At 42.6% G+C, this 24961-nt stretch overlaps 2 protein-coding genes across 2 annotated transcripts in view; one reads left to right on the top strand and one right to left on the bottom strand.

Moving 5' to 3' along the window:
* The window catches only part of TAF5 (TATA-box binding protein associated factor 5), a 23056-nt gene extending 5317 nt beyond the window's left edge, over positions 1–17739 (top strand). The window contains exons 2-11 of the mRNA XM_026448933.2: positions 1328–1565; positions 6677–6992; positions 8051–8214; positions 8327–8462; positions 10464–10584; positions 11957–12086; positions 14034–14198; positions 15850–16027; positions 16201–16378; positions 16689–17739. Coding sequence (XP_026304718.1) covers positions 1328–1565; positions 6677–6992; positions 8051–8214; positions 8327–8462; positions 10464–10584; positions 11957–12086; positions 14034–14198; positions 15850–16027; positions 16201–16378; positions 16689–16906 — 1844 coding nt within the window. The 3' untranslated portion in view covers positions 16907–17739. The remainder of the gene's footprint in view (positions 1–1327; positions 1566–6676; positions 6993–8050; positions 8215–8326; positions 8463–10463; positions 10585–11956; positions 12087–14033; positions 14199–15849; positions 16028–16200; positions 16379–16688) is intronic.
* ATP5MD (ATP synthase membrane subunit DAPIT) lies at positions 17729–24961 on the bottom strand. Its single transcript, XM_023206546.1, has 4 exons — positions 24835–24961; positions 20841–20936; positions 20661–20753; positions 17729–17845 (listed from the first exon to the last, which is right to left on the bottom strand). Exons 2-3 carry the CDS (start codon positions 20925–20927, stop codon positions 20664–20666), a joined length of 177 nt encoding a protein of 58 aa, XP_023062314.1. The 5' UTR covers positions 20928–20936; positions 24835–24961; the 3' UTR covers positions 17729–17845; positions 20661–20663.

Below are 24961 nucleotides of genomic sequence, written 5' to 3'. Positions count from 1 at the left end.
GGCTAATTTTTTTTTTTTTTTTTTTGAGAAGGAGTCTCGCTCTGTCGCCCGGGCTGGAGTGCAGTGGCCAGATCTCAGCTCGCTGCAAGCTCCGCCTCCCGGGTTTATGCCATTCTCCTGCCTCAGCCTCCCCAGTAGCTGGGACTACAGGCGCCCGCCACCTCGCCCGGCTAGTTTTTTGTATTTTTTAGTAGAGACGGGGTTTCACCATGTTAGCCAGGATGGTCTCGATCTCCTGACCTCGTGATCCGCCCGTCTCGGCCTCCCAAAGTGCTGGGATTACAGGCTTGAGCCACCGCGCCGGCCTATGGTATTTTTAGTAGAGACGGGGTTTCACCATGTTAGCCAGGATGGCCTCGATCTCCTGACCTCGTGATCCACCTGCCTCAGCCTCCCAAAGTGCTGGGATTACAGGCGTGAGCCACCGCGCCTGACAGCTCATACTTGTAATCCCAGCACTTTGGGAGGCGAGTGGATCACCTGTGGTCAGGAGTTCAAGACCAGCCTGGCCAACATGGTGAAACCCCCTCTCTACAAAAAATACAAAAATTAGGGGGCATAGTGGTGCATGCCCGTAATCCCAGGCATGCACCACCATGCCCTGGGAATTAGGTACTGGAACAGTAGGCAGGTTCTATTGCTAAAGTGAAAGCATTGAAAAAAAAGAATAGGCTGGTTCTTGGGCCATGTTGAAGATCTTTGTTTATCCTAAGAGCAGTAGGGAGTTGTATTGGGTAGGATTACTCAGGAGGCTGAGGCAGGAGAATTGCTTGAACCTGAGATGCGGAGGTTGCAGTGAGCCGATATCATGCCATTGCACTATAGCCTGGATGACAAGAGTTGAAACTCCATCTCAAAAAGAAAGAAAGAAAAAAAAAGACTGTGTGGGCCGGGTGCGGTGCCTCATGCCAGTAATTCCAGCACTTTGGGAGGCCAAGGTGGGAGGATCACAAGGTCAAGAGATTGAGACCATCTGGCAAACATGGTGAAACCCTGTCTCTACTAAAAATGCAAAAATTAGCTGGGCATGGTGGCGCATGCCTGTAGTTCCAGCTACTTGGGAGGCTGAGGCAAGAGACTCACCTGCGAGGCGGAGGTTACAGTGAGCTGAGATCTCCATACTGCACTCCATCCTGGCGCCAGAGTGAGACTCCCTCTCAAAAAGAAAAAAAAAAACAGATTATGTGATTGTGCTGAGGAAGAGACGTTGGGAAGAAAGAGACAACAATCTGAGCAACAACTCACCTCTGGGCCTTAACAAAACAGCCATAGTCACATGGTCATAATAGGTCATTTTCTTAAAAATTGTTTTTTGTTTTTTAAACAGTTGGAAGCGTTGCTGTGGAAGACCAGCCAGATGTCAGTGCTGTGTTGTCGGCCTACAGCCAACAAGGAGATCCCACAATGTATGAAGAATACTATAGTGGACTGAAACACTTCATTGAATGTTCCCTGGACTGCCATCGGGCAGAGTTATCCCAACTCTTTTATCCTCTGTTTGTGCACATGTACTTGGAGCTAGTCTACAATCAACATGAGAATGAAGCAAAGTCATTCTTTGAGAAGTATGTAAATTTTTACACACATATATATACACACACGTAGTGTGTGTGTGCGTGCATATATGTTCACATCTGTAACCACACAAATGTAAGACTGCAGCTTAAAATGTACGTTGTGAAGGAGAGGTACCTAAGGCTATGAGAACTTAAAATGTGGGGTTTAATCTAGCTGGAGAAGTCAGAGAAGGCTTCCAGAGGAGATGATACTTGAGGTGAGATCTGATATCTGAAGATTAGGTAGGGGTTAGCCAGATGAAGAAAAGAGGGAAAAGTATGTATTAAAGCTGTCTGGTGGGAAGGATTCTGGTAGGTACAGAGGCTGAAAGATGGCCAGGGTAGCTGGAGCAGAGAATGGGATGGGGGTGTGGTATACCATGAAGCTGAGAATTAGTTAGGGACTAGAACAGTAGGCAGGTTCTATTGTTAAAGTGAAAGCATTGAAAAAAAAAGAATAGGCTGGTTCTTGGGCCATGTTGAAGATCTTTGTTTATCCTAAGAGCATTAGGGAGTTGTATTGGGTAGGAATAGATTTCATTGAGAGTCACTGAAAACTCATTAGCAATGGCATAAATAAAAGTTTATTTTTGCCTTTATCTTAAGAACACTAGGAAGCAGTGTTAGGATTAGATTAGAATAAGTGTAACTGAGAACCCAAACAACAGAGGTTTAAATACAATAAAAGTTTATTTATTTTTCTCATAAAGGTGGGACATTCGGGATTGGTGTGGTGGGTTCTTCATTACCAGGGCCCCAAGCTCCCTCAGTCTTGTTGCTCTCCCATGCTTTTCATGCATGTTCCACTTTGTGGCATAAGATGGTTTTCCTGCTCTAAGCAGTCACATCAGTGTGCCAGTCAGCAGGTAGGGCACACGGAAACTGCACACACTTCTTCCTTTTATATCTTAACAGTCAGTGGCCACACCTAGCTACAGGGGAAATAAGAAATGTGGTCTTTACCTAAGTGTCTATGTGCCCAGCTGATATTCAGGTTTTCTTTTATGGAGGAAGACAGGAAAAATGGGTATCTGGGGAGAGTGAAGCCTTTTTGCTACAGAGTCATTTCTGCTACAGAGTCATTAAAGGACCATGTCATTGTTATATACTTTGAAAGGAATTCTATGCAGTGGGGAAACACATGGGGGATAGAATGACTATAGGGACAAGTTTTGGAAGTTATTGCAGTGGTTCTCAACTGGGGGTGGAATTGCCCCTTCCACTAGACCATTTGAAAATGTGTAGAGGTGGCCTGGTGCAGTGACTCACGCCTTTAATCCCAGCACTTTGGGAGGCTGAGGCGGGCGGATCACTTTGAGCTCAGGAGTTCTAGACCAGCCTGGTGAAACCCAGTCTCTACAAAAACATGCAAAAATTTGCCGGATGTGGTAGCTCACTCCTGTAATCCCAGCTATTTGGGAGACTGAGGCTGGAGAATCACTTGAACCTGGGAGATGGAGGTGGCAGTGAGCTGAGATTGCGCCTCTGCATTCTAGCCTAGATGACAAGAGTGAGACCCTGTCTCAAAAAAAAAAAAAAGAAAGAAAATGTGTGGAGGCATTTTTGGTTGTCATAATGACTGGGCAGAGGAGCAGGAATGCTAAATGTTCTAATATGTGCACCTAGGTAGTCCCACTTTACAAAGAATTATCCTGCCCAAAATGCTAGTAGCACCCTTGTTCAGAAACACTGGACTAGGTTGTGGTAGAGGTGAAGAGAAGTAGACAGAGTCATGAATGAGACACTTGATAGATTGGCTAGGGAGGTGAGGGAGATGGAGGCACAGTGGCTCACACCTGTAATCCCAGCACTTTGGGAGGCCGAGGCGGGCGGATCACCTGAGATCAGGAGTTCAAGATCAGCTTGGGCAATATGATGAAACCCTGTCTCTATTGAAAAGATAAAATTAGCCGGGCATGGTGACACAGAAAATCTCCAGTTTTCTGGCCCCTCCAGCTGGATAGGGGAGCCAATTCCTGATATAGAAAACCCTAGAAGAGGACTTGATTTGTCAGACCTTGGAATAATTTTGAGTTCTGATTTGAATATGCCTTTGACTCATTTAAGAAATGTCAAGTTGATAGGTAGATGATATATGAGAGCTCAGAGGAGAGGTAGGGACTATAACTATTAATCGGAGTTGTGTGCATTATTGATAGATATGGATGAGGTTGACTAGGGGAGAGTATGAAATAAGTCAGTAAGTGGGCTAGGCCCAAGGAGCTCCAAATTTAATGGCCACGTAGAGGAGATACACAGGAAGAAAACCAGGGGAGAGTTGAGTTATAGAAGCCAAGGGAAAGGAGTATTTAAGAAGGAGGCAGCCTTGGCGTGGTGGCTCACACCTGTAATCCCAGCACTTTGGAAGGCTGAGGTGGGCAGATCACCTGAGGTCAGGAGTTCGAGACCAGCCTGGCCAACATAACAAAACCCCATCTCTACTAAAAAATACAAAAATTAGCCAGGTGTGGTGGCAGACACCTGTAATCCCAGCTGTTTGGGAGGCTGAGGCAGGAGAATCACTTGAACCTGGGAGGCGGAGGTTGCAGTGAGCTGAGATTGTGCCTTGGCGACGAGCGAAAGTCCATCTCAAAAAAAAAAAAGGAGGGCTTGCTTAGCAGTTTTTTTTTTTTTTTGAGATGGAGTTTCGCTCTTGTCGCCCAGGCTGGCATGCAGTGGCACCATCTCGGTTCACCGCAACCTCCGTCTCCCAGGTTCAAGCGATTCTCCTGCCTCAGCCTCCCAAGTAGCTGGGATTACAGGAATACATCACCATGCCTAGCTAATTTTGTATTTTTAGTAGAGACGGGGTTTCTTCATGTTAGTCAGGCTGGTTTTGAACTCCCGACCTCAGGTGATCTGCCCACCTTGGCCTTCCAAAGTGCTGGGATTACAGGTGTGAGTCACTGGGCCCAGCCTGAATGAGAAATGTTTAATACAAGCAATAGAGCCTGAAGTCAAGATTTATCATTTAACACAGGGTAGTAGTAGTAGAGGAACAGTAGAACTTGGAACCCCTGGCTTCTATGCCATTATAGTAATTCATTATACTAGGATGCCAATAGAAAGTATATAAAGCAAAACGTTCTGTAGCCAAGTGTTTTTGGAAAAAAAAAAAAAACTAAGAAAGGCTGATGACAGAACTTCTACTCTAGAAGCTAATTTCTCTTTAAAGTACTATCATCGAAACACTCCATTCTTGGCAACAGAGACACTGTCACTTAAAAAAACAAAAACAAGCCGGGCACAGTGGCTCACACCTGTAATCCCAGCACTTTGGGAGGCCGAGGCGGGCGGATCACCTGAGATCAGGAGTTGAAGATCAGCCTGGGCAATATGGTGAAACCCTATCTCTATTGAAAAGATAAAATTAGCCGGGCGTGGTGACACATGCCTGTAATCCCAGCTACTTGGGAGGCTGAGGCAGGAGAATCACTTGAATCTGGGAGGCAGAGGATGCAGTGAGCCAAGATCGCGCCATTGCACTCCAGCCTGGGCAACAAGAGTAAATCTCCATCTCACCAAAAAAATAAAAAATTAAAAAATTAAAAAAACAAAAACATAGCCTGGGCAAAAGAGCGAGATCCTGCTTCTACAAAAAGTAAACAAAAATTGAGCCAGGTACGCTGGCCGATGCCTGTAATCTCTCACTTTGGGAAGCCGAGGTGGGCAGATTGCCTGAGCTCAGGAGTTCGAGACCATCCTGGCCAACATGGTGAAACCCCATCTCTACTAAAATACAAAAAATTAGCCGGCCGTAGTGGTGCATGCCTATAGTCCCAGCTGCTCAGGAGGCTGAAGCATGAGAATTACTTGAACCCTGGAGGCGGAGATTGCAGTGAGCCGAGATCACGTAAACAAAAATTAGCCAAGTATGGTGGCACAGCAGTCCTAGCTACTGGGGAGACAGAGGCAGGAGGAATCCCTGAGCCCAGGAGTTTGAGGCTGCATTGAACCACTGCACTCCAGGTTGGGCTTCAGAGCAAGAACCTGTCCCTAAAAAAGAAGGAAAAACCTTTTTGCTCTTCCAGTCTCGTGGTGTAGCTGTCTCCCCACATAGGAAGCTGGAATATCATAGGGGATTCTCTGTCTTTCCTTTATGGACAGTCTTATCCCTTGCCAGGAACCCCATCACCACAGGAGGATAATGGGCAGTTCCTGATATAAGAGGCGGAGATTTCTAATTTTATTCAAATCTTCGATCATATATTGATGAGTTGTAGTGGGGTAACATAGTTAACAGTTTAGAAATCTGTTGGCTATCTTTTTCAGAGCTGGAGCCCTAATATGTTTAGTTATTGTTTTAAAAATGTTTTTGCATTGGTTGCTGTTTTTAGTGAATGCTAAATATATTGTCTTTAATTTTACTTTCTTAGGAAAATTAAGAGTTGTAAAAACACAAGTACATTTAAATTTACTAGTTGTTATCAAGGCTAAAGGCTTTATTTTATTGTCTTTGGTAATAGTGAGTAAGTGGAAGTACTCATTGGTTGGTATCAGCAGTGAGTACTTCCACTAAGTTTGTTGTTTAGTGATCATATTAAAGTATTGATGTTTTAAAAATATGTCTGGTTTCCTATATTTCCAATGAATATAGGAAATCATTAAAAATGATGGGTTTTATGAGAATGTTATGTATTGATTATTGTTGAGAGGCTGAGTAATGTGTACACTGAGTTCATTATATTCTTTTCTATTGTATACTTTTGAAATTTTCATAATGAAACATTTAAAAGTGGATTTTGAGAAACCATAACATTTAGTAAAGCAAGGGTTCTTATATTTTCAAATGTCTACCAGTTTCTTTTAAATGCCTCCATTCTAAAGAAACTGTCTACCAATGGTGGGAATATTATTTTTCACTTAGGATATTTAAATTCTTTTCTTAAAATGTTTGTGATACATTTCATTAGAGATTTACATTTGTTCATTTTTAGAATAAATTCAGAAACTGAATTATAGTCATTTTGAAATGAGTTACTTCTTATCCTACAGTTTAGTTCAGGATTTTTTAGACTACTATACTGAAAATATTCTGGGATGGTTTATAAGTATATGGGGGAGAGGCAGATCCCTTAATGATTACATTGAAAAATGACTTTTTAAAATCACTGAAACAGGTTCCATGGAGATCAGGAATGTTATTACCAGGATGACCTACGTGTATTATCTAGTCTTACCAAAAAGGAACACATGAAAGGGAATGAGACCATGTTGGATTTTCGAACAAGTAAATTTGTTCTGCGTATTTCCCGTGACTCGTACCAACTCTTGAAGAGGCATCTTCAGGAGAAACAGAACAATCAGATATGGAACATAGTTCAGGAGCACCTCTACATTGACATCTTTGATGGGATGCCGCGTAGTAAGCAACAGATAGATGCGATGGTGGGAAGTTTGGCAGGAGAGGCTAAACGAGAGGCAAACAAATCAAAGGTATGGGAATGAACCTAAGAACTCTATAATGCAGATTATGAAAAATTGTAGCATTTCCATCTACATAAGTTACACATTTTTCTTATAGCTAGCTTGGGAACGATGTTTTTGTTTGTTTGTTTTTGTTTTGAGACAGTTTTGCTCTTGTCACCCAGGCTGGAGTGCAATGGCGTGATCTCAGCTCACTGCAACCTCCACCTCGCAGGTTCAAGTGATTCTCCTGTCTCAGCTTCCCGAGTAGCTGGGATTAGAGGCACACGCCACCACACCCGGCTAATTTTTGTATTTACTTTAGTAGAGAGGGTTTCACCATGTTGGCCAGGCTGGTCTCAAACTCCTGACCTCAGATGATCCACCTGCCTCCGCCTCCCAAAGTGCTGGGGTAACAGGCATGAGCTACTGTGCCTGGCCGCTTGGCAACAATTTTATACTGTATATAAAATTTTGTGTTCTAAGGGTGATGTTTATATGTGACAATTTGGGTATGGTTGCATTTTATAGAACCCTGAATGCAGTGGCTGAAACAAAGAATTTTTCTCCCATAAAATGAATTTCAGAGGAAGGCCTTCCAGGGCTGGCATGAAGGCTCCACAATGCCATAAAGGTCCCTGGCTCCTTCTAGTTTCTGGTCCACCATCTTTAGAATGTGGCTTTCTTCTTTGTGCTCACAAATGGCTATTGCAGTTTCAGCATTGCAGCTCCATTCCAAGAAGGAAGAAGGGGGAGGACAAAAGGTATATCTGTGCTGAAGCTTTCCCTTTTTAATCAGGAAAACAATTTTTTTTTATACAACTGTACCCAATATACTTATATGGACATTCCTAGCTGCAAGGGAGCCTGGAAACAGAAATGATTTAACTGAGCACATTGCTACTCCAATAAAATCAGGGTTCTGTTAGTAAGGAGAAAGGGGAGAATGGCTATTGGGTAGACAAATACAGAACCCTGCTTCAGAGTGTAAATTACTATTTTGTAATTGTAATTTATCCTATCAAGATGTAAAATGGGTATATTAATGAACAAATAATTTTAAAAATGTTGACTCTTTTGACTTGTAGGTATTTTTTGGTTTATTAAAAGAACCAGAAATTGAGGTACCTTTGGATGATGAGGATGAAGAGGGAGAAAATGAAGAAGGAAAACCTAAAAAGAAGAAGCCTAAAAAAGATAGTATTGGATCCAAAAGCAAAAAACAAGATCCCAATGCTCCACCTCAGAACAGGTGAGGAAAAAGCTTCAAGAACTTGCGTGTGGAGGTATAAGACAATATGTTATAGAGAGTTCAAGTTTGTTAATAGTCAAAAGGTAATTTTGACTCTCTTTTTCTTTCACAGAATCCCTCTTCCTGAGTTGAAAGATTCAGATAAGTTGGATAAGATAATGAATATGAAAGAAACCACCAAACGAGTGCGCCTTGGGCCAGACTGCTTACCCTCCATTTGTTTCTATACATTTCTCAATGCTTACCAGGTTGGTAAACTAATTGGGCGATTTCTGCCTGGAGAGTCATGTAGAATGATGATTTACCATTAAGAGAGAAACAAATGTGTTAACTAAAATGGAGTTTTGTTATTTAAACTCTGTTTTTTTTTTTCTTTTTTTCTTTTTTTTTTTTTTGAGGCGGAGTCTCGTTCTGTCGCCCGGACTGGAGTGCAGTGGCCAGATCTCAGCTCACTGCAGGCTCCACCTCCCGGGTTTACGCCATTCTCCTGCCTCAGCCTCCGGAGTAGCTGGGACTACAGGCGCCCGCCACCTCGCCCGGCTAGTTTTTTGTATTTTTTAGTAGAGACGGGGTTTCACCGTGTTAGCCAGGATGGTCTCGATCTCCTGACCTCGTGATCCGCCCGTCTCGGCCTCCCAAAGTGCTGGGATTACAGGCTTGAGCCACCGCGCCCGGCCTGTTTTTTTTTTTCTTTTGAGATGGAGTCTCGCTCTGTCGCCCAGGCTGGAGTGCAGTGGCGCAATCTCGGCTCACTGCAAGTTCCGCCTCCCAGGTTCATGCCATTCTTCTGCTTCAACCTCCCCAGCAGCTGGGACTACAGGCACACGCCGCCACGCCCAGCTAATTTTTTGTATTTTTAGTAGAGATGGGGTTTCACTGTGTTAGCCAGGATGGTCTCGATCTCCTGACCCTGTGATCTGCCCGCCTCGGCCTCCCAAAGTGCTGGGATTACAGGCGTGAGCCACTACGCCTGGCCTTTAAACTCTTAATATAATTTAAAGACAGCAGTCAGAAAAAGAGAATTGGATACTACACAGAATAGAAGGCAATGTTTAATGGCGTTTGTTTCACTGATCAGAATTCTGCTAGTCTTTGAGGAGTAGCAAATTGTGGTTCATCTCTGTTGAACTTGGTTTAAGTACTTACGTAAACTTATTTATCAATTTTTTTTTTTTTTTAAAGACAAGAGTCTTGTGCTGTCACCCAGGGTGGAGTGCAGAGGTGAGATCTCGGCTCACTGCAACCTCTGCCTCCCAGGTTCAAACATTTCTTGTGCCTTAGCTGCAGCCTCCTGAATAGTTGGGATTGCAGGCACCCACCACCATGCCCGGCTAATTTTTGTATTTTTAGTAGAGATAGGGTTTTGCCATGTTGTGCAGGCTTGTTTTGAACTCCTGACCTCAAGTGATCTGGCCGCGTCGGCCTCCGAAAGTGCTGGGATTACAGGTGTGAGCCACCGTGCCCAGTCATATAAACTTTATTATTTTAATTTAATTTAATTTTTTTGAAATAGAGTCTCGCTCTGATACCCAGGCTGGAGTGTGGTGGTGCGATCTCAGCTCACTGCAACCTCCGCCTCCCAGTTCAAGTGATTCTCCTGCCTCAGCCTTCTAAGTAGCTGGGATTACAGGCATAAGCCACCATGCTTGGCTAATTTTTGTATTTTCAGTAGAGACGGGGTTTCACCAGGTTGGCCAGGCTGGCCTCAAATTCCTGAGCTCAGGCGATCCACCCGCCTCAGCCTCTCAAAGTGCTGTGATTACAGGCATGAGCCACCACGCCTGGCCAAACTTAATATTTTATTTTATTTATTTATTTATTTTTTGAGACAGAGGCTGGAGTGCAATGGCATGATCTCGGCTCACTGCAACCTCTGCCTCCTGGGTTCAAGTGATTTTCTTGCGTCAGCCTCACAAGTAGATGGAATTACAGGCGCCCACCACCCTGCCCAGCTAATTTTGGTATTTTTAGTAGAGATGGGGTTTCACCATGTTGGCCAGGCTGGTCTCGAACTCCCAACCTCAGGTGATCCACCTGCCTCGGCCTCCCAAATTGTTGGGATTACAGGCGTGAGTCACTGTGCTTGGCCAATATTTTAAATCAAGGATTTAAAAAGTCTTTATATAGTCCTTAAAATAGGGTGTTGAGGATATATTTAGTATAGTGTGAAGATGATTAACATTTGCTTCCTATTCTGTACTCTGAATACCCTAAAATAGTATTGTTTAGTCTAAATCTTTTATTGGCAGGGTCTCACTGCAGTGGATGTCACTGATGATTCTAGTCTGATTGCTGGAGGTTTTGCAGATTCAACTGTCAGAGTGTGGTCTGTAACACCCAAAAAGCTTCGTAGTGTCAAACAAGCATCAGGTAACTGAGATGACCTTTTGGAATGTGAACTTGCCATTAGTCTACACCAATCTTGATTCCATGGAAAATACACAGAAGATTGTGTACTTTACAGAAATTTACTTGATTTTACTTTAACTCAAGATTCTAACATTCCCAACAGTGAAAAAAGCTTTGGAGTGACTGGGATACTAGACTGGTTTAATTTCTTTAGGCCTCAGTTTTCTCATCTGTAGAATGAGTATTAGGCTAAAAAACTTAAAGTTAAAAATCTAACATTTTATGATTGCTTGTAAATCTTGAAAAATCTTTAAATAAGGGATGGTACTTCCTGTTTTAGCCATAAAAATGGCTAATAAAGAACAAATAAGGTCAGGATTTTATTTGAAAGTTTTTTTGTTTTTGTTTTTTTGAGACAGAGTCTCGCCCTGTCACCTAGGCTAGAGTGCAGTGGTGCAGTCTTGGCTCACTACAGCCTCCACCTCCCAGTTTCAAGAGATTTTCCTGCCTTAGCCTTCCCAGCTCCCCAGTAATTGGGATTACAGGTGCCCACCACCATGCCCAGGTAATTTTTGTATTTTTAGTAGAGATGGGGTTTCACTATGTTGGCCAGGCTGGTCTTGAACTCCTGACCTCAAGTGATCCGCCTGTGTGGCCTCCCAAAGTGCCAGAATTATACGTGGCTTACTGCAACCTCTGCCTCCCGGGTTCAAGCGATTTTCCTGCCTCCACACCCGGCCTGAGATAAAGTTTATTATTTAAATAAAACAATGTATTTTAAATTATTTTAATAAGTCTATAGGTTTTTTTTATTTTTATTTTTAGATGGGGTCTCACTGTGTTGCCCAGGCTAGAATGCAGTGGTGTGATCACGGCTCACTGCAGCCTCCAGTCCCTGGGCTGAAGTGATCCTCCCACTTCAGCTTCCTGAGTAGCTGGGACTACAGGTGTGTGCAACCACAGTGGCTAATTTTTTATTTTTTATAGAGACAGGGTTTCTCCATGTTGTCCAGGCTGGTCTCGAACTCCTGGGCTCAAGCAGTCTGCCTACCTTAGCCTCCCGGAGTTCTGAGATTACAGGTGTGAGCCACCATGCCTGGCTCATAGTTTTCATTTTTGTGAAACACTGTGGCATAGTGAGCAAAACCGAGTTTCAGTCCTGGTTCCCACACTGAGTAGCTGTGTGCACTCTAGCAAATTATCTGTTCTGAATGTCAATTTCTTCTCTTATATGCTGAGATGATACCACCTAATTTAGAGGGATTAGCACAGTGTGGTTGGTATATAGGAGGAAATTTTCAAATGTTAATTCCTCTCCTGAACTGTGGTATGATTACTTTAAAAGTTTTGATGAATGTACTTTTAAAACATCAATATTTCTGGACCATTTTAGATCTTAGTCTTATAGACAAAGAATCAGATGATGTCTTAGAAAGAATCATGGATGAGAAAACAGCAAGTGAGTTGAAGATTTTGTATGGTCACAGCGGGCCTGTCTATGGAGCCAGCTTCAGTCCGGATAGGTAAAATACAAACAATAAAAATTAAATACTGCTATGTTATATTGAAATTATATAAAAGTCAACTACTGGAAACATTATGCAAATACTGGGAAAATTCTGATAAAAATCTCATGGCTGTCATTCATTATCTTTTAGAATCTTGCCGTTTGCTAATTCATCTTTGAATCCTGATGTTTGTACACGGTAGCAATTTAATGTATACTCTTTTTTTTTTTTTTAAGATGGAGTTTCATTCTTGTTGCCCAGGTTGGAGTGCAATGGAGTGATCTCGGCTCACCGCACCCTCTGCCTCCTGGGTTCAACTGATTCTCCTGGCTCAGCCTCCCGAGTAGCTGGGATTACAGACCTGCGCCACCACACCTGGCTAATTTTGTATTTTTAGTAGAGACGGGGTTTCTCCATGTTGGTCAGGCTGGTCTCGAACTCTCAACCTCAGGTGATCTGCCCACCTTGGCCTCCCAAAAGTGCTGGGACTATAGGCGTGCGCCCAGTCTGTATACTCAAATTTATAGAATCAAAATGCACAGTTTCAGGGCTTACTGGTTTTAAAAATTAGCTTTGGTATTTTCTTTTTTTTTAAATTATTTTTATTTGTTACCCAATGGTAAATAACCAACCAAAGCTTTAGTTTTAAAGAACTCCATTAGGGGTTGAAATGCTTCATTGGGTCCCTGCATTGTGTCTTCTGGCTGCTTCATCAAATTTAAGACAAATTCCTGACATTAATGGCATATTAGCTAGTAATTCAGGATTTATCTTTCTATAATCAAAAGTACTAAGAGTAAATGAAAAAGGAAATTCGAAATTGGTTTTGTTTCCCTTTAGGTGTATGATTACAATGTCATCCTATGTGTATAGGTATTTGCCTATTTTTCATGATCTCTAACACTGTAAAAATGGGGGGAGTGTGTTTTGTATTCATAATACCCTTAGTATATTACTTGGATAGATAATAACTTTCAGGCCAGGGACGGTGGCTCACGCCTGTAATCCCAGTATTTTGGGAGGCCAAGACTGCCGCATGACCTGAGATCAGGAGTTCGAGACCAGCCTGGCCAACATGGGAAACCCCATCTCCACTAAAAGTACAAAAATTAGCAGGGCATGGTGGTGCCCACCTGTAATCCTGGCTACTTGGGAGGCTAAGGCAGGAAAATCACTTGAACCTGGGAGGCGGAGGTTGCAATGAGCCGAGATCGCACCACTGCACTCCAGCCTGGGCAAGAAGAGCTAAACTCCATCTCAAAAAAAGAAGAAAAGAAAAAAAGATAATAGCCTTCCATTCATCAAGATTTCATCATTATGAAACTTTGAGAATTAGGTTTTTTGTTGTTTGATAATGTTTTGCCAGATGATACATTTTTACTTGAGGGAAACGTCTGATTTCAGTGAAAATTGTAATACCTTCTGACTACCAGTCTGTTGTGTTTATCCTTGAAAAAGGTAGAGAATTATTAGCATGTATATAGTGTTTTTTTTTTCTTCAAAAGACATTTCCTTTTTAATTCTTAAATAGCTTACACAGCATAGGAAAATAGCATCTTTATTTTAGGGTCAAAAATTGTTGAGTTTTAAGTGACATATCACATTTCTTAAACTTTCTCAATTGACCTTACTTGACTATACTTTGTTAATTACCCCGGTACTTTTTTCTTGTAAAGAACTGATTTTCCGTAAGTTTCTGTATCATCTTACCTCATTCAGTAGGTGCTCGGTATATGTAGAGTGTCAGAGCTAACACAGTAGTGCTTTCAGTTGATATCTACTGTGAATTGCATGAATGAATTAAAAGTGAGATATAGCATGTTAGCTATATTTAATATATTCAAATGTATGTAAAATATTCAAGTGTATATAAAATATTTAATGTATTCAAATGTATATAAAACTGGACAGGTGACCAAAGGTTACTCTGCGAGTCAAATATATCACCTTCTCTTCTCTCAGGAACTATCTGCTTTCCTCTTCAGAGGATGGAACTGTTAGATTGTGGAGCCTTCAAACATTTACTTGTTTGGTGGGATATAAAGGACACAACTATCCAGTATGGGACACACAATTTTCTCCATATGGATATTATTTTGTGTCAGGGGGCCATGACCGAGTAGCTCGGTAAGAACACTGTGATTTTATGACTGGGTGTATTCAATGAACAGAATGGTTTCTTGTTGGGAATTACAGCAGCCAGCCAAATTCATTTACACTTCCATTGTTGAGGATCAACTTTCTGAGAAGCTTTTGCATTTATAACTTATTTGAAATTGGGGCCGGGTGCAATGGCTCACGCCTGTAATCCCAGCACTCTGGGAGGCCGAGGTGGGTGGATCACCTGAGGTCAAGAGTTCGAGACCAGCCTGGTCAACGTGGTGAAACCCCTTCTCTACTAAAAATACAAAAATTAGCTGGGCGTGGTGGTAGTCGCCTGTAATCCCAGATATTCAGGAGGCTGAGGCAGGAGAATCGTTTGAACCCAAGAGGCGGAGGTTGCAGTGAGCTGAGATCGCACCATTGCACTCCGGCCTGGGGGCAGGAGCGAGACTTCGTCTCAAAAAAAAAAAAAAAAAAAGAAGAAAGAAATTGGGGCAGGAGTATTATTATATCTGCAATTACATCTATATGAATCCTGGTTTTTAAAAAATAGTTAATTAACAGTCCTCCCTTCCACCCCCATCAGATGCTTAACCTTGTCTTCCATACCACTGTGAGCACCTTTATGTTTCTGTGTCATCTTCTTAGAAGTTGAGGATGAGGTAGTTCAGGTTAGAAACTATTTGGCCAGGTGCAATGGCTCACGCCTATAATCCCAGCACTTTGGGAGACCAGGAGTTCCAGACCAGCCTGGCCAACATGACGAAACCCTGTCTCTACTGAAAAAAAAAAGAAAAAATACAAAAATTAGCCAGGTGTGGTGGCACGTGTCTGTAGTCTCAGCTACTCAGGAGGCTGAGGCAGAATTGCTTCAACCCAGGAGGTGGAGGTTGCAGTGAGCCGAGATTGCACCACTGCATTCCAGCCTGGGTGACAGAGACAGTCTCAAAACAAAACAACTATTTGGTGGCCAGAACGAGGGGAATATACTTTTCTGTGGTTTAGGAATAGGGGAGGAAGAATATACAGAGTATTGGAGTTCTAGAACTTAAGTTTTGGCTGGCTACAGTGGTACACGCCTGTAGTCCCAGCTACTGAGGAGGCTGAGGTGGGAGGATTGCTGGAACCCGGAGTTTGAATCCAACTTGGGCAACAGAGCAAGACCTCAGAATTTTTTTTTTTGAGACAGAGTCTCGCTCTGTTGCCCAGGTTGGAGTGTAGTGTTGCCATCTCAGCTCACTGCAACCTCTACCTTCTGGGTTCAAGCAGTTCTCCTGCCTCAGCCTCCTGAGTAGCTGGGATTATAGGTGTGTGCCACCATTCCCAGCTAATTGTTTGTATTTTTAGTAAAGATGGGGTTTCACCACGTTGGTCAGGCTGGTCTCAAACTCCTGACCTCATGATCCACCTGCCTCAGCCTCCCAAAGTGCTAGGATTACAAGCGTGGGCCACCGTGCCCGGCCAAGACCTCAGCTTAAAAAAAAAAAAAAAATTGTACCAGATGAACTCTCAGGACTGAGTCTCATTCTTCTTCCCCTCAGTTAACTAGTAAGTGGGGGGCCCACTCAGAACTAACTTTTCATATGGATGTTTCTGTATTTATTTCGTATGGATTTTTGGCATTTCACAGCTATGTACTAATTGTCGTCTCTTTTGCTTTCAATAACTATAAAAGGCTCTGGGCTACAGACCACTATCAGCCTTTAAGAATATTTGCTGGCCATCTTGCTGATGTGAATTGTACCAGATTCCATCCAAATTCTAATTATGTTGCTACGGGCTCTGCAGACAGAACTGTGCGACTCTGGGACGTCCTAAATGGTAACTGTGTAAGGATCTTCACTGGACACAAGGTATTTTATACACTCTTATTCCAGCATCCAAGGTTGCTTTCAAGATAAAAATATTTTTTAAACAAGTGACACATAAATTTTGCAGACACTATTCTTACTACAAAACTTTAAAATTTTGTCTTATTTTCCTAGACATACTTTACTTTGATCCTTTCTATGAACTTCTTTTGTAGGGACCAATTCATTCCTTGACATTTTCTCCCAATGGGAGATTCCTGGCTACAGGAGCAACAGATGGCAGAGTACTTCTTTGGGATATTGGACATGGTTTGATGGTTGGAGAATTAAAAGGCCACACTGATACAGTCTGTTCACTTAGGTTTAGTAGAGATGGTGAAATTTTGGCATCAGGTAAATGACTATTAATGGCTTTATGGTAAATGCTATGTTAAGAGGAAACAGTGTTGACGATTGCAAAACTAAGTCCTTGTGTTTTGGGTTTTGCTTCCCTTTAGCTATGATTCCAGAGTGTCACCCTATACATGAATTACTTCTCAGGTTAAAGTACCGCTTGAAATGCTCCTTAGGAAGGAATAGAGTTGTTGGTCAGATTTAGATTTTTCACCCAAAATGTACAGTAGATACATAAAGTGTACTGGACAAAATGTCCGAATGTAAATATGATGGATGCAACTAATGGTTTCCTTTGACTTCCCCTTAGGTTCAATGGATAATACAGTTCGATTATGGGATGCTATCAAAGCCTTTGAGGATTTAGAGACCGATGACTTTACTACAGCCACTGGGCATATAAATTTACCTGAGAATTCACAGGAGTTGTTGCTGGGAACATATATGACCAAATCAACACCAGTTGTACACCTTCATTTTACTCGAAGAAACCTGGTTCTAGCTGCAGGAGCTTATAGTCCACAATAAACCGTCGGTATTAAAGACCTTTTGGAAGCTACTGTTTTTGAAAAGGGAGACTAAAAGCAAATACCTCAGTGATTAATATTTAAGCTACAAAGAATGTTTTTGTCTATATGGATCTGGAAGTATGCTGCTTGGAAAATCTGAACGGGACAGTTCCACGTTTCTATAGCAACCACATTTGACTGATTTCCGTTAGTTGAATAAGAGGTATTATGATCATGGAGGGGACATTTATGGTGCTTTGGATTGTGTGGAAACTATGCATTTTCTGTTCAAATGCTATTTTAATTTATTACATTTAGAAAAAAAGTTGATTTCAATAATTCATCCTGCTTCAAGATTCAAATTCAGAAATATACTATCATCTTGAATTTTAGCTGAAGAATCCTATGAGCATGTATGTTTCTGCTGTAAAAACGTAGTTACTGTATGGCACTCAAAAACTGTTAAATGATCCACTAACTCTTTTTTCTTGGCCCACGATTAGTGGAATGTATGTAACTAGGTAGGGTTCCTTTGTTAGATCTAGATGAAGTACAACCATCCACTGACATCTGAATTTATATACCTGTTGAGTTTTGAGTGCACCCAAACACTCGGTAAACCAGGTGAAGAAATTTAGCTTCCATGTTCTACTTCAGCTAAAACAGCTACATACAACCTAGTACACTTGAAGTCAGACAGACATTTCAGTTGCTTACCTCCAGTACTGAGCCTTGCTTTGGGAAACTAAAAGATTTAGACCAAGTCACTGCCAGTTTTTGCCTTTGTTGCATTTTGTACAGTTTTTATATTTTTGATATCTTGTAAATAAAGACAACCAGCTTTTCCAGGTTCATAATTTATTGTACAAATTGAATTATCACATGATGAGTTGGGATTAGCTTCTCCAGGCATGGGAACTTAACAGATGAGGTTAAGAACTGTAGACAGTTTAAAATCCTATAAACAAAGCAAACAGTTTAGATAGAAATGTGGTCAGCTTTACTTTTAAGACATTCAAGAATTACTAAGATAACATGAACCCATTGAAACTGAATGCGAATTTATTAGATTGTCAAAGATGTGACACCAAAAAAATTAAAGTCTATCTCAGATTAATACTTTTTTCTTTTTTTGAGACAGAGTTCGCTCTTGTTGCCCAGGCTGGAGTGCAATGACACGATCTTGGCTCACTGCAACCTCCGCCTCCTGGGTTCAAGTGATTCTCCTGCCTCAGCCTCCTAAGTAGCTGGGATTATAGGCATGTGCCACCACACTCGGCTAATTTTTTTTATTTTTGAGACAGAGTCTCGCTTTGTTGCCCAGGCTGGAGTGCAGTGGTGCAGTCTCGGCTCACTGCAAGCTCCGCCTCCCGGGTTCATGCCATTCTCCTGCCTCAGCCTCCTGAGTAGCTGGGACTACAGGCGCCCGCCACTGCACCTGGCTAATTTTTCTATTTTTTTTTAGTAGAGACGGGGTTTCACCGTGTTAGCCAGGATGGTCTCGATCTCCTGACCTCGTGATCCGCCCGTCTCGGCCTCCCAAAGTGCTAGGATTACAGGCGTGAGCCACTGCGCCTGGCCTAATTTTGTATTTTTTAGTAGAGACAGGGTTTCACCATGTTGGTCAGGCTGTTCTCAAACTCCTGACCTCAAGTGATCCACCCGCCTCAGCCTCCCAAAGTGCTGGGATTACAGGCGTGAGCCACTGTGCCCAGCCTCAGATTAATACATTTTAACCTAACATTCCACCTTTAACAAATAAGCTACCAACAATTTAGTATGATCCTAAAGGTATACTATTAGAAAAGTCTAGCATATAAAGTAACATCTTTTTTTTTTTGTTTGGAGACAGAGTCTCTCACTCTATCCCCCAGGATGGAGGGTAGCAGTGCAATCTCAGTACACTGCAACCTCTGCTTCCTGGGTTCAAGCGATTGTCATGCATCAGCCTCTCGAGTAGCTGGGATTACAGGTGCCTGCCACCACACCCAGCTAATTTTTGTATTTTTAGTAGAGACGGGGTTTTGTCATGTTGGACAGGCTGGTCTCGAACTCCTCACCTCAGGTGATCCACCCACCTCACCTTCCCAAAGCGCTGGGATTACAGGCGTGAACCACCACGCCTGGCCTCTCCATTTTTGCAATGGGGATACTACCACCCTCCTGAAGTTAGGAGGTAATTAATATAAAAAATTGGATAAAATACTACCTGTTTGTTAGGGATAAGCCAGTGATCACTGCATTCTGGGATATGCAGTCCCTAAGGTCAACTGTTGAGATTGGAAAAGCTCTTAGGCATAGAAGAGGCCAGGTACAGTAGCTCACGCCTGTAATCCCAGCACTTTGGAGGCTGAGGCAGGTGGATCATTTGAGCCCAGGAGTTCAAAAGCAACCTGGGCAACATCACAAAACCCTGTCTACCAAAAGAAAATACAAAAATTAGCTGGGCGTGGTGGCGTGCACCTGAAATCCCAGCTATTCAGGAGGCTGAGGTGGGAGGGTCACTTGAGCCCGGGAAGCAGAGGTTGCAGTGATCGGAGATCACACCACTTCACTCCAGCCTGGGCAACAGAGCTAGAGTCTCAAAAAGAAAAATATCTGGGCTGGGCGTGGTGGCTCATGCCTGTAATCCCAACACTTTGGGAAGCCAAGGCGGGCACATCACCTGAGGTTAGGAGTTTGAGACCAGCCTGACCAACATGGTGAAACCCCGTCTCTATTAAAAATACAAAAAAATTGGCCATTTGTGGTGGTATGCACCTGTAATCCCAGCTACTCGGGAGCCTGAGTCAGAAGAATCGTTTGAACCAGGAGGCAGCGGTTGCAGTGAGCCAAGATCATGCCATTGCACTCCATCCTGGGCAACAAGAGTGAAACTCTATCTCAAAAAAAAAAAAAAGAAAAAAGAAAAAGAAAAAAGATGTCTGTGAAGGAGAGCTACAGCAGATGAGGATCTGGCATTTGGGCTTTCCACATATCATCTATTGCCAACACAACAGAGATTTACTCATTTAAAGGATGGGCAAATGGGGGTTGGAGAATTATAAGAAGAAAATAAAACCTATGGGGATTTAAGGATAAGACAGAATTACATAAAAATTGAAAACAAACTAGAAAAAGAAATATTTGCAACTGATATAAAAGGTTGGTTAATGATTACATAAAGAGCTTCCAAGTCTGCAACCTCTGCCTCTTGTGCTCAAGCTATTCTCCTGCCTCAGCCTCCCAAGTAGCTGGGATTACAGGCGCCCGCCACCACACCCAGCTGATTTTTGTATTTTTAGTAGAGATGGGGTTTCACCATGTTGGCCAGGCTGGTCTCAAACTCCTGATCTCAGGTGATCCGCCTGCCTCGGCCTCCCATTGTGCTGGGATTATAGGCACAAGCCACTGCGCCTAGCTTATTTTTTTTTGAGACAGGGTCTTGCTCTTTTGCCCAAGCTGGAATGCAGTGGCGTGTTCTCAGCTCACTGTAACCTTTGCCTCCTGGATTTAAGCAGTTCTCCCACCCTGGCTAATGTTTGTTTTGGTAGAGATGGGGTTTCATTATGTTGCCCAGGCTGGTCTTGAACTCCTGGGCTCAAGTCATCTGCCTGCCTTGACCTGCCAAAGTGCTGGGATTACAGGTATGAGCCACTATACTAGGCCTCTTTTTTTCTTGTATGCTATAAATTTTGCAAAATGACAATGGTTTATTTTTATAGTAAATGTTGGGGGAAAATCCTAACATCAAAATGGCTTAAGTTATAAAGGTTTAAATGTCAACTTCTTACCATTTATGTTGCTTTCACAGCTGGAGTTTTTTTGGATCTTAACTTGAAATACAAGACAATCAAAGCAATGCTTCCATATGTGGCCAGTACACACTGAGAAAGAAAGAAAAAAGTAAACAAGACTTGTTGCATCTATATTATTTTAAAATATAACTGCTTAAAGTTATCATTAATACTTACATTCCTTCTACCTGTGAGAGTGTAAGAGTTGAAATATTTTTTAATACCAGTGAACTGGTATTGTGCATCACTTTCTGGACCTGCCATGATTTCAATCTTTTAAAAAAAGAAAGAAAGCAACAATAAATTGGTTTGGATGTAATTTAAAAGTAAATAAATTTTGTCTTGTTTTAGTCTAAAAACTCAAGGTCACTGCATATAAATACTGTAAATATTTATATCTCACCCAACACAGCAGTAGCAAAGATGGTGGAAAAAGCCTTCCTGATAAGAAAAACTTTTGGAAGTAGGATTTTACCTTGACTGCTATTTCATGAGCACCTCAGAATACATCAAATCACTCAGCCTAAGAGGAGAACACAATAGCCCCTGCTAAGTTCATTCTCTGACCCAATACAGCTTAATGTTTTTCATTCCTGGCTCCATCACACCACAGTACGTTGAATTAATCCATTTTAAGGCTACTCGAAAATTGGAGCTGCTATTTTTCAAATGTTCTCAACGGGTGATCATCAACAGCTCAACTACAACCCTTCCTTTTACAATTTTTCTTGTTCTAAGTAATTTAGGACCTCCATGGGACAGGGGAGAAGGGATCATTTACTAAATGGAGTTAATAATAGCTACTGGTGGTAGTAAGGAAGCTGGAATCCTTGCACCACCACCAAAATAGATAAAAGATTTAAATGTAAATAGTGAAACTAGAAAGTCCTGGAAGAAAACATGGGGAAATATTTAAGTCATCTCAGGGAAGGGAAAATATTAAGAAAAAAATGCCAAAAACAAAGACAAAACATAAAAGGATAACCAACCTATTAGTCAAAGAAATGTCAAATGAGACCAATATTTAATCAAATGAGCAAAGATAAAATTATGGTAAGTAGTAGCATTAAGTATGTGAGAAAACAAGAATTCTCTCTCTGTTGCTTGGAGTATAAACTGGTACAACCCGCCGGGCGCGGTGGCTCACGCCTGTAATCCCAGCACTTTGGGAGGCCGAGGTGGGCAGATCATGAGATCAGGAGATCGAGACCATCCTGGCTAACATGGTGTAACCCCATCTCTACTAAAAATACAAAAAATTAACCGGGCGTGGTGGCAGGCGCCGCTAGTCCCAGGTACACGGGAGGCTGAGGCAGGAGAATGGTGTGAACCCAGGAGGCAAAGGTTGCAGTGAGCCGAGATCGCACCACTGCACTCCAGCCTGGGCGACAGAGAGAGACTCCGTCTCAAAAAAATAAACAAACAAAAAAAATAAATTGGTACAACCTTCAGAAAGTCCAATTTGGCAGTATCTATCGAATTATAAAATGAGTATACCCTTCCATCTAGCTGCTTTTTTCCTCCAGGAATTTACCCTTACTGAAATACTACAAAGTGGAAACACATTGTGTGGTTCAAAGATGGTCAATGAAATATTGTTTATGAAAATCTTAAAAGTCCATTTATAAAAGACTCATTAAAAAATGGTTTCCATTAAACGACACAAAATATGCACAGATCTTTGTGTACTGACATGGGAAGATGTCCCAAGTAACGTTAAATGTTGTAAGAAAAATCTTATTTCTGGATTTTATAAAGCACGTCAATGGTTCTCTGAGTCTTGTCCCTAGACCAGCAGCATTAGCATCACTGGAAACTTGTTAGTGCACATTCTTAGGCCCTACCTATTGAATCAGAAACTCTGGGTACAGGAATCTATTTTAATAAGGCTTCTAGATAATCCTGAAGCATGCTAAAGTTTGAAAAATACTGCAGTAAATGAAATAGAAAAACAAATAGTGTATTAAAAAAACTCTAGAAGAATATATGGCAAAGGCGGCTTAATCTATAGTACCTGTGTATTTTACAAAGGCATGAATTTCTTTTATAGACAAGACACATTCGAAAGGTCACCAGAACAAGAGCTGAAAATTCGTATGCATGACCGCCTATCTACCACGACCGACGCCACGCCGAGTCGATTGGCAACACAGACGAGCCGGTCGAGGTCCGGTCGAGATTGGTAGGCAGTGACAGTGACTCAGCTGGGTCTTGATGAAATGGAAGAGGGAGATATCTGTGAGGGAGTCATTGCTATGGAAACTGGAACTCCCCCATTCAAAGGCTTTCAGAGGCATTCTTGTGTAAAGAATTGGCAATGAAAATTTGAGAAAAATGACCTTAATTTTCAAGTTTCAAGAAGGTTCTTGGAGCAATGAAGGAAATCCAAACTTCCTTAGGCCTCTTCAGAGACCTTGGCCAGTCTAGCCCAAGTTAGGAAAATCTCCATTAAAAGTAACTTTATACACTTGATCTTAGCCAACAGAAGCGATAAAAGCAACTTTATAATGTAGCTATCAACTGTTTCACTTTACTAAACTTACTAAAGACATACTTCCCTCCCCCATTCATTTCATGATACATTTTTGGATTCATTTCTTAGGGTGTGAAGTAGGTTTTTAGGAGAAACGCTACAGAAAACAAGGGCTTAACTTTGACCATTAACTGAAAACCTCCACTACATTACATCTAACGAAACTTTTTAGGAGAATATGCCCAGCAATACTAAGGTGCTTTAAATTTCCTTTACACATAATATGGGAGGAAGGCTGATGTTTTGTGATATCCTACATAAGACTAATTCTGACTGCAGGGAAGTGCATGGTTCAAGAACTGAAATCAGTCACTCAAGTTAGTCTGGGTCTTAAAGGAGGAGGACTCTTGAGAGGCTCAAATGGAGGACGAAATGGGGAACGGGGTTGTTGCTGGTGAGATAATGATGGAGTAAGGTTGAAAAATTTGGTTCTGCATTCTTCAGCATGCGGCAGGTTACTTTACGGCAAAGATAAAGGAACCCTTGTGTTTACAGTGCCCTTTGTAAGACTCCTAGTTGTGATTTAATGTTGTTAAATGGTGGTCTGTTTTAATTAAGCTGCTAACAGCTCTTCTTGAGACAAGGTCTCACTCTGTCGTCCAGTCTGGAGTGCAGTGGCATGATCTCGGCTCACTGCAATCTCTGCTTCCCAGAGTCAAGCGATTCTCCTGCCTCAGCCTCCCGAGTAGCTGGAACTACAGGCGTGCGCCACCACGCCCGGCTAATTTTTGTACTGTTGGTAGGGACGAGGTTTCACCATATTATTCAGGCTGGTCTCGAACTCTGGACCTCAGGTGATCTGCCTGCCTCAGCCTCCCAAAGTGCTGAGATTACAGGCATGAGCCACCGTTAATCCTTCCGTGCCTCTCTCCATCTGTGAGATGGGCACTTTATTAAAGGTCCAAAGTGACCAGTAGCTCTTGTTACTTTCTCTATTCCTCGATGTTAGTATTTTCCTTTCTAACTTAACACCTACCTGGAATGGTGAGATCACGAGGTAAGGAAGGCAAAGATGAGTGAGAACCACTCACGTAACAGAAGCAGCCTCTTGCACTCAAGGAGTTTACAGCTCTCTGTTCTGGCTACCTCCTAGGAAAGGCCTTCCCACTGATCGTCTACAAACTGAAATCTAACCTTTTTACAGCGGGCCTGGCGAACTGTAGGGGCCGGGCCACATTCACTCGCTTTGAAAAAGGCTGCAGTGTAGCTAAACGAGGCCCGGCTGGCCAGCTTCCTAAGCACAGCTCGGTGGGAACAAACAGCTATGTGCATACAGAAGAAAAGAGGTTAATTCGGCCGGTGATGGGGGTCAGAAGCCCTAGTCCTCGTCCAATATTACGTCACTAGGTGACCTCGGGGGACGCTTCGCGGAGGGCCTCATTTTTCTCCACTGGTGAATGCAATCTAAGGGTCTTCGGAAACTGTGGGAGCCCTTGGGCGCACCTATGCACCTCACCTCCAGGCTTCTCACCCGCTGGCCGCCCCCTTGCGCCCCTAGTTTTTTCTAGCTCCTTTCCCATTCCCCACCGTTTCTCTCCTCGAAAACTAAGACCTCGAGGTGTTCCTCGGCCAGAAACGGCGGGCGGTCCCGCAACGTGGAGGCGCGAGGTCCAAGCCCGGCCTCCACTCTTCACCCACCTGCCAAAGCCAAAAATTCCGCAGCTGGTGTCCTTCACCAAACGTAACCACCTCTCGCCCCGGCCGGAAGAAGCCACCTCCCCCGCACGCGTTTAGCCAGCCACCGCGATTCAGCCTTCTGCGATGA

The sequence above is a fragment of the Piliocolobus tephrosceles genome, chromosome 9 (assembly GCF_002776525.5).
Source record: "Piliocolobus tephrosceles isolate RC106 chromosome 9, ASM277652v3, whole genome shotgun sequence".
NCBI lineage: Eukaryota > Metazoa > Chordata > Mammalia > Primates > Cercopithecidae > Piliocolobus > Piliocolobus tephrosceles.
This window is presented reverse-complemented; position numbering and strand designations above follow the sequence as displayed.

Excerpts from the sequence above, each read along its gene's own strand:
- ATP5MD (XM_023206546.1), bottom strand. The coding sequence starts at position 20,927 with ATGGCAGGTCCAGAAAGTGATGCACAATACCAGTTCACTGGTATTAAA. Across the intron at positions 20,754-20,840 it reads CTCTCACAGGTAGAAGGAAT|TGTGTACTGGCCACATATGG; the intron begins GTAAGTATTAAT and ends TTTCTTTCTCAG.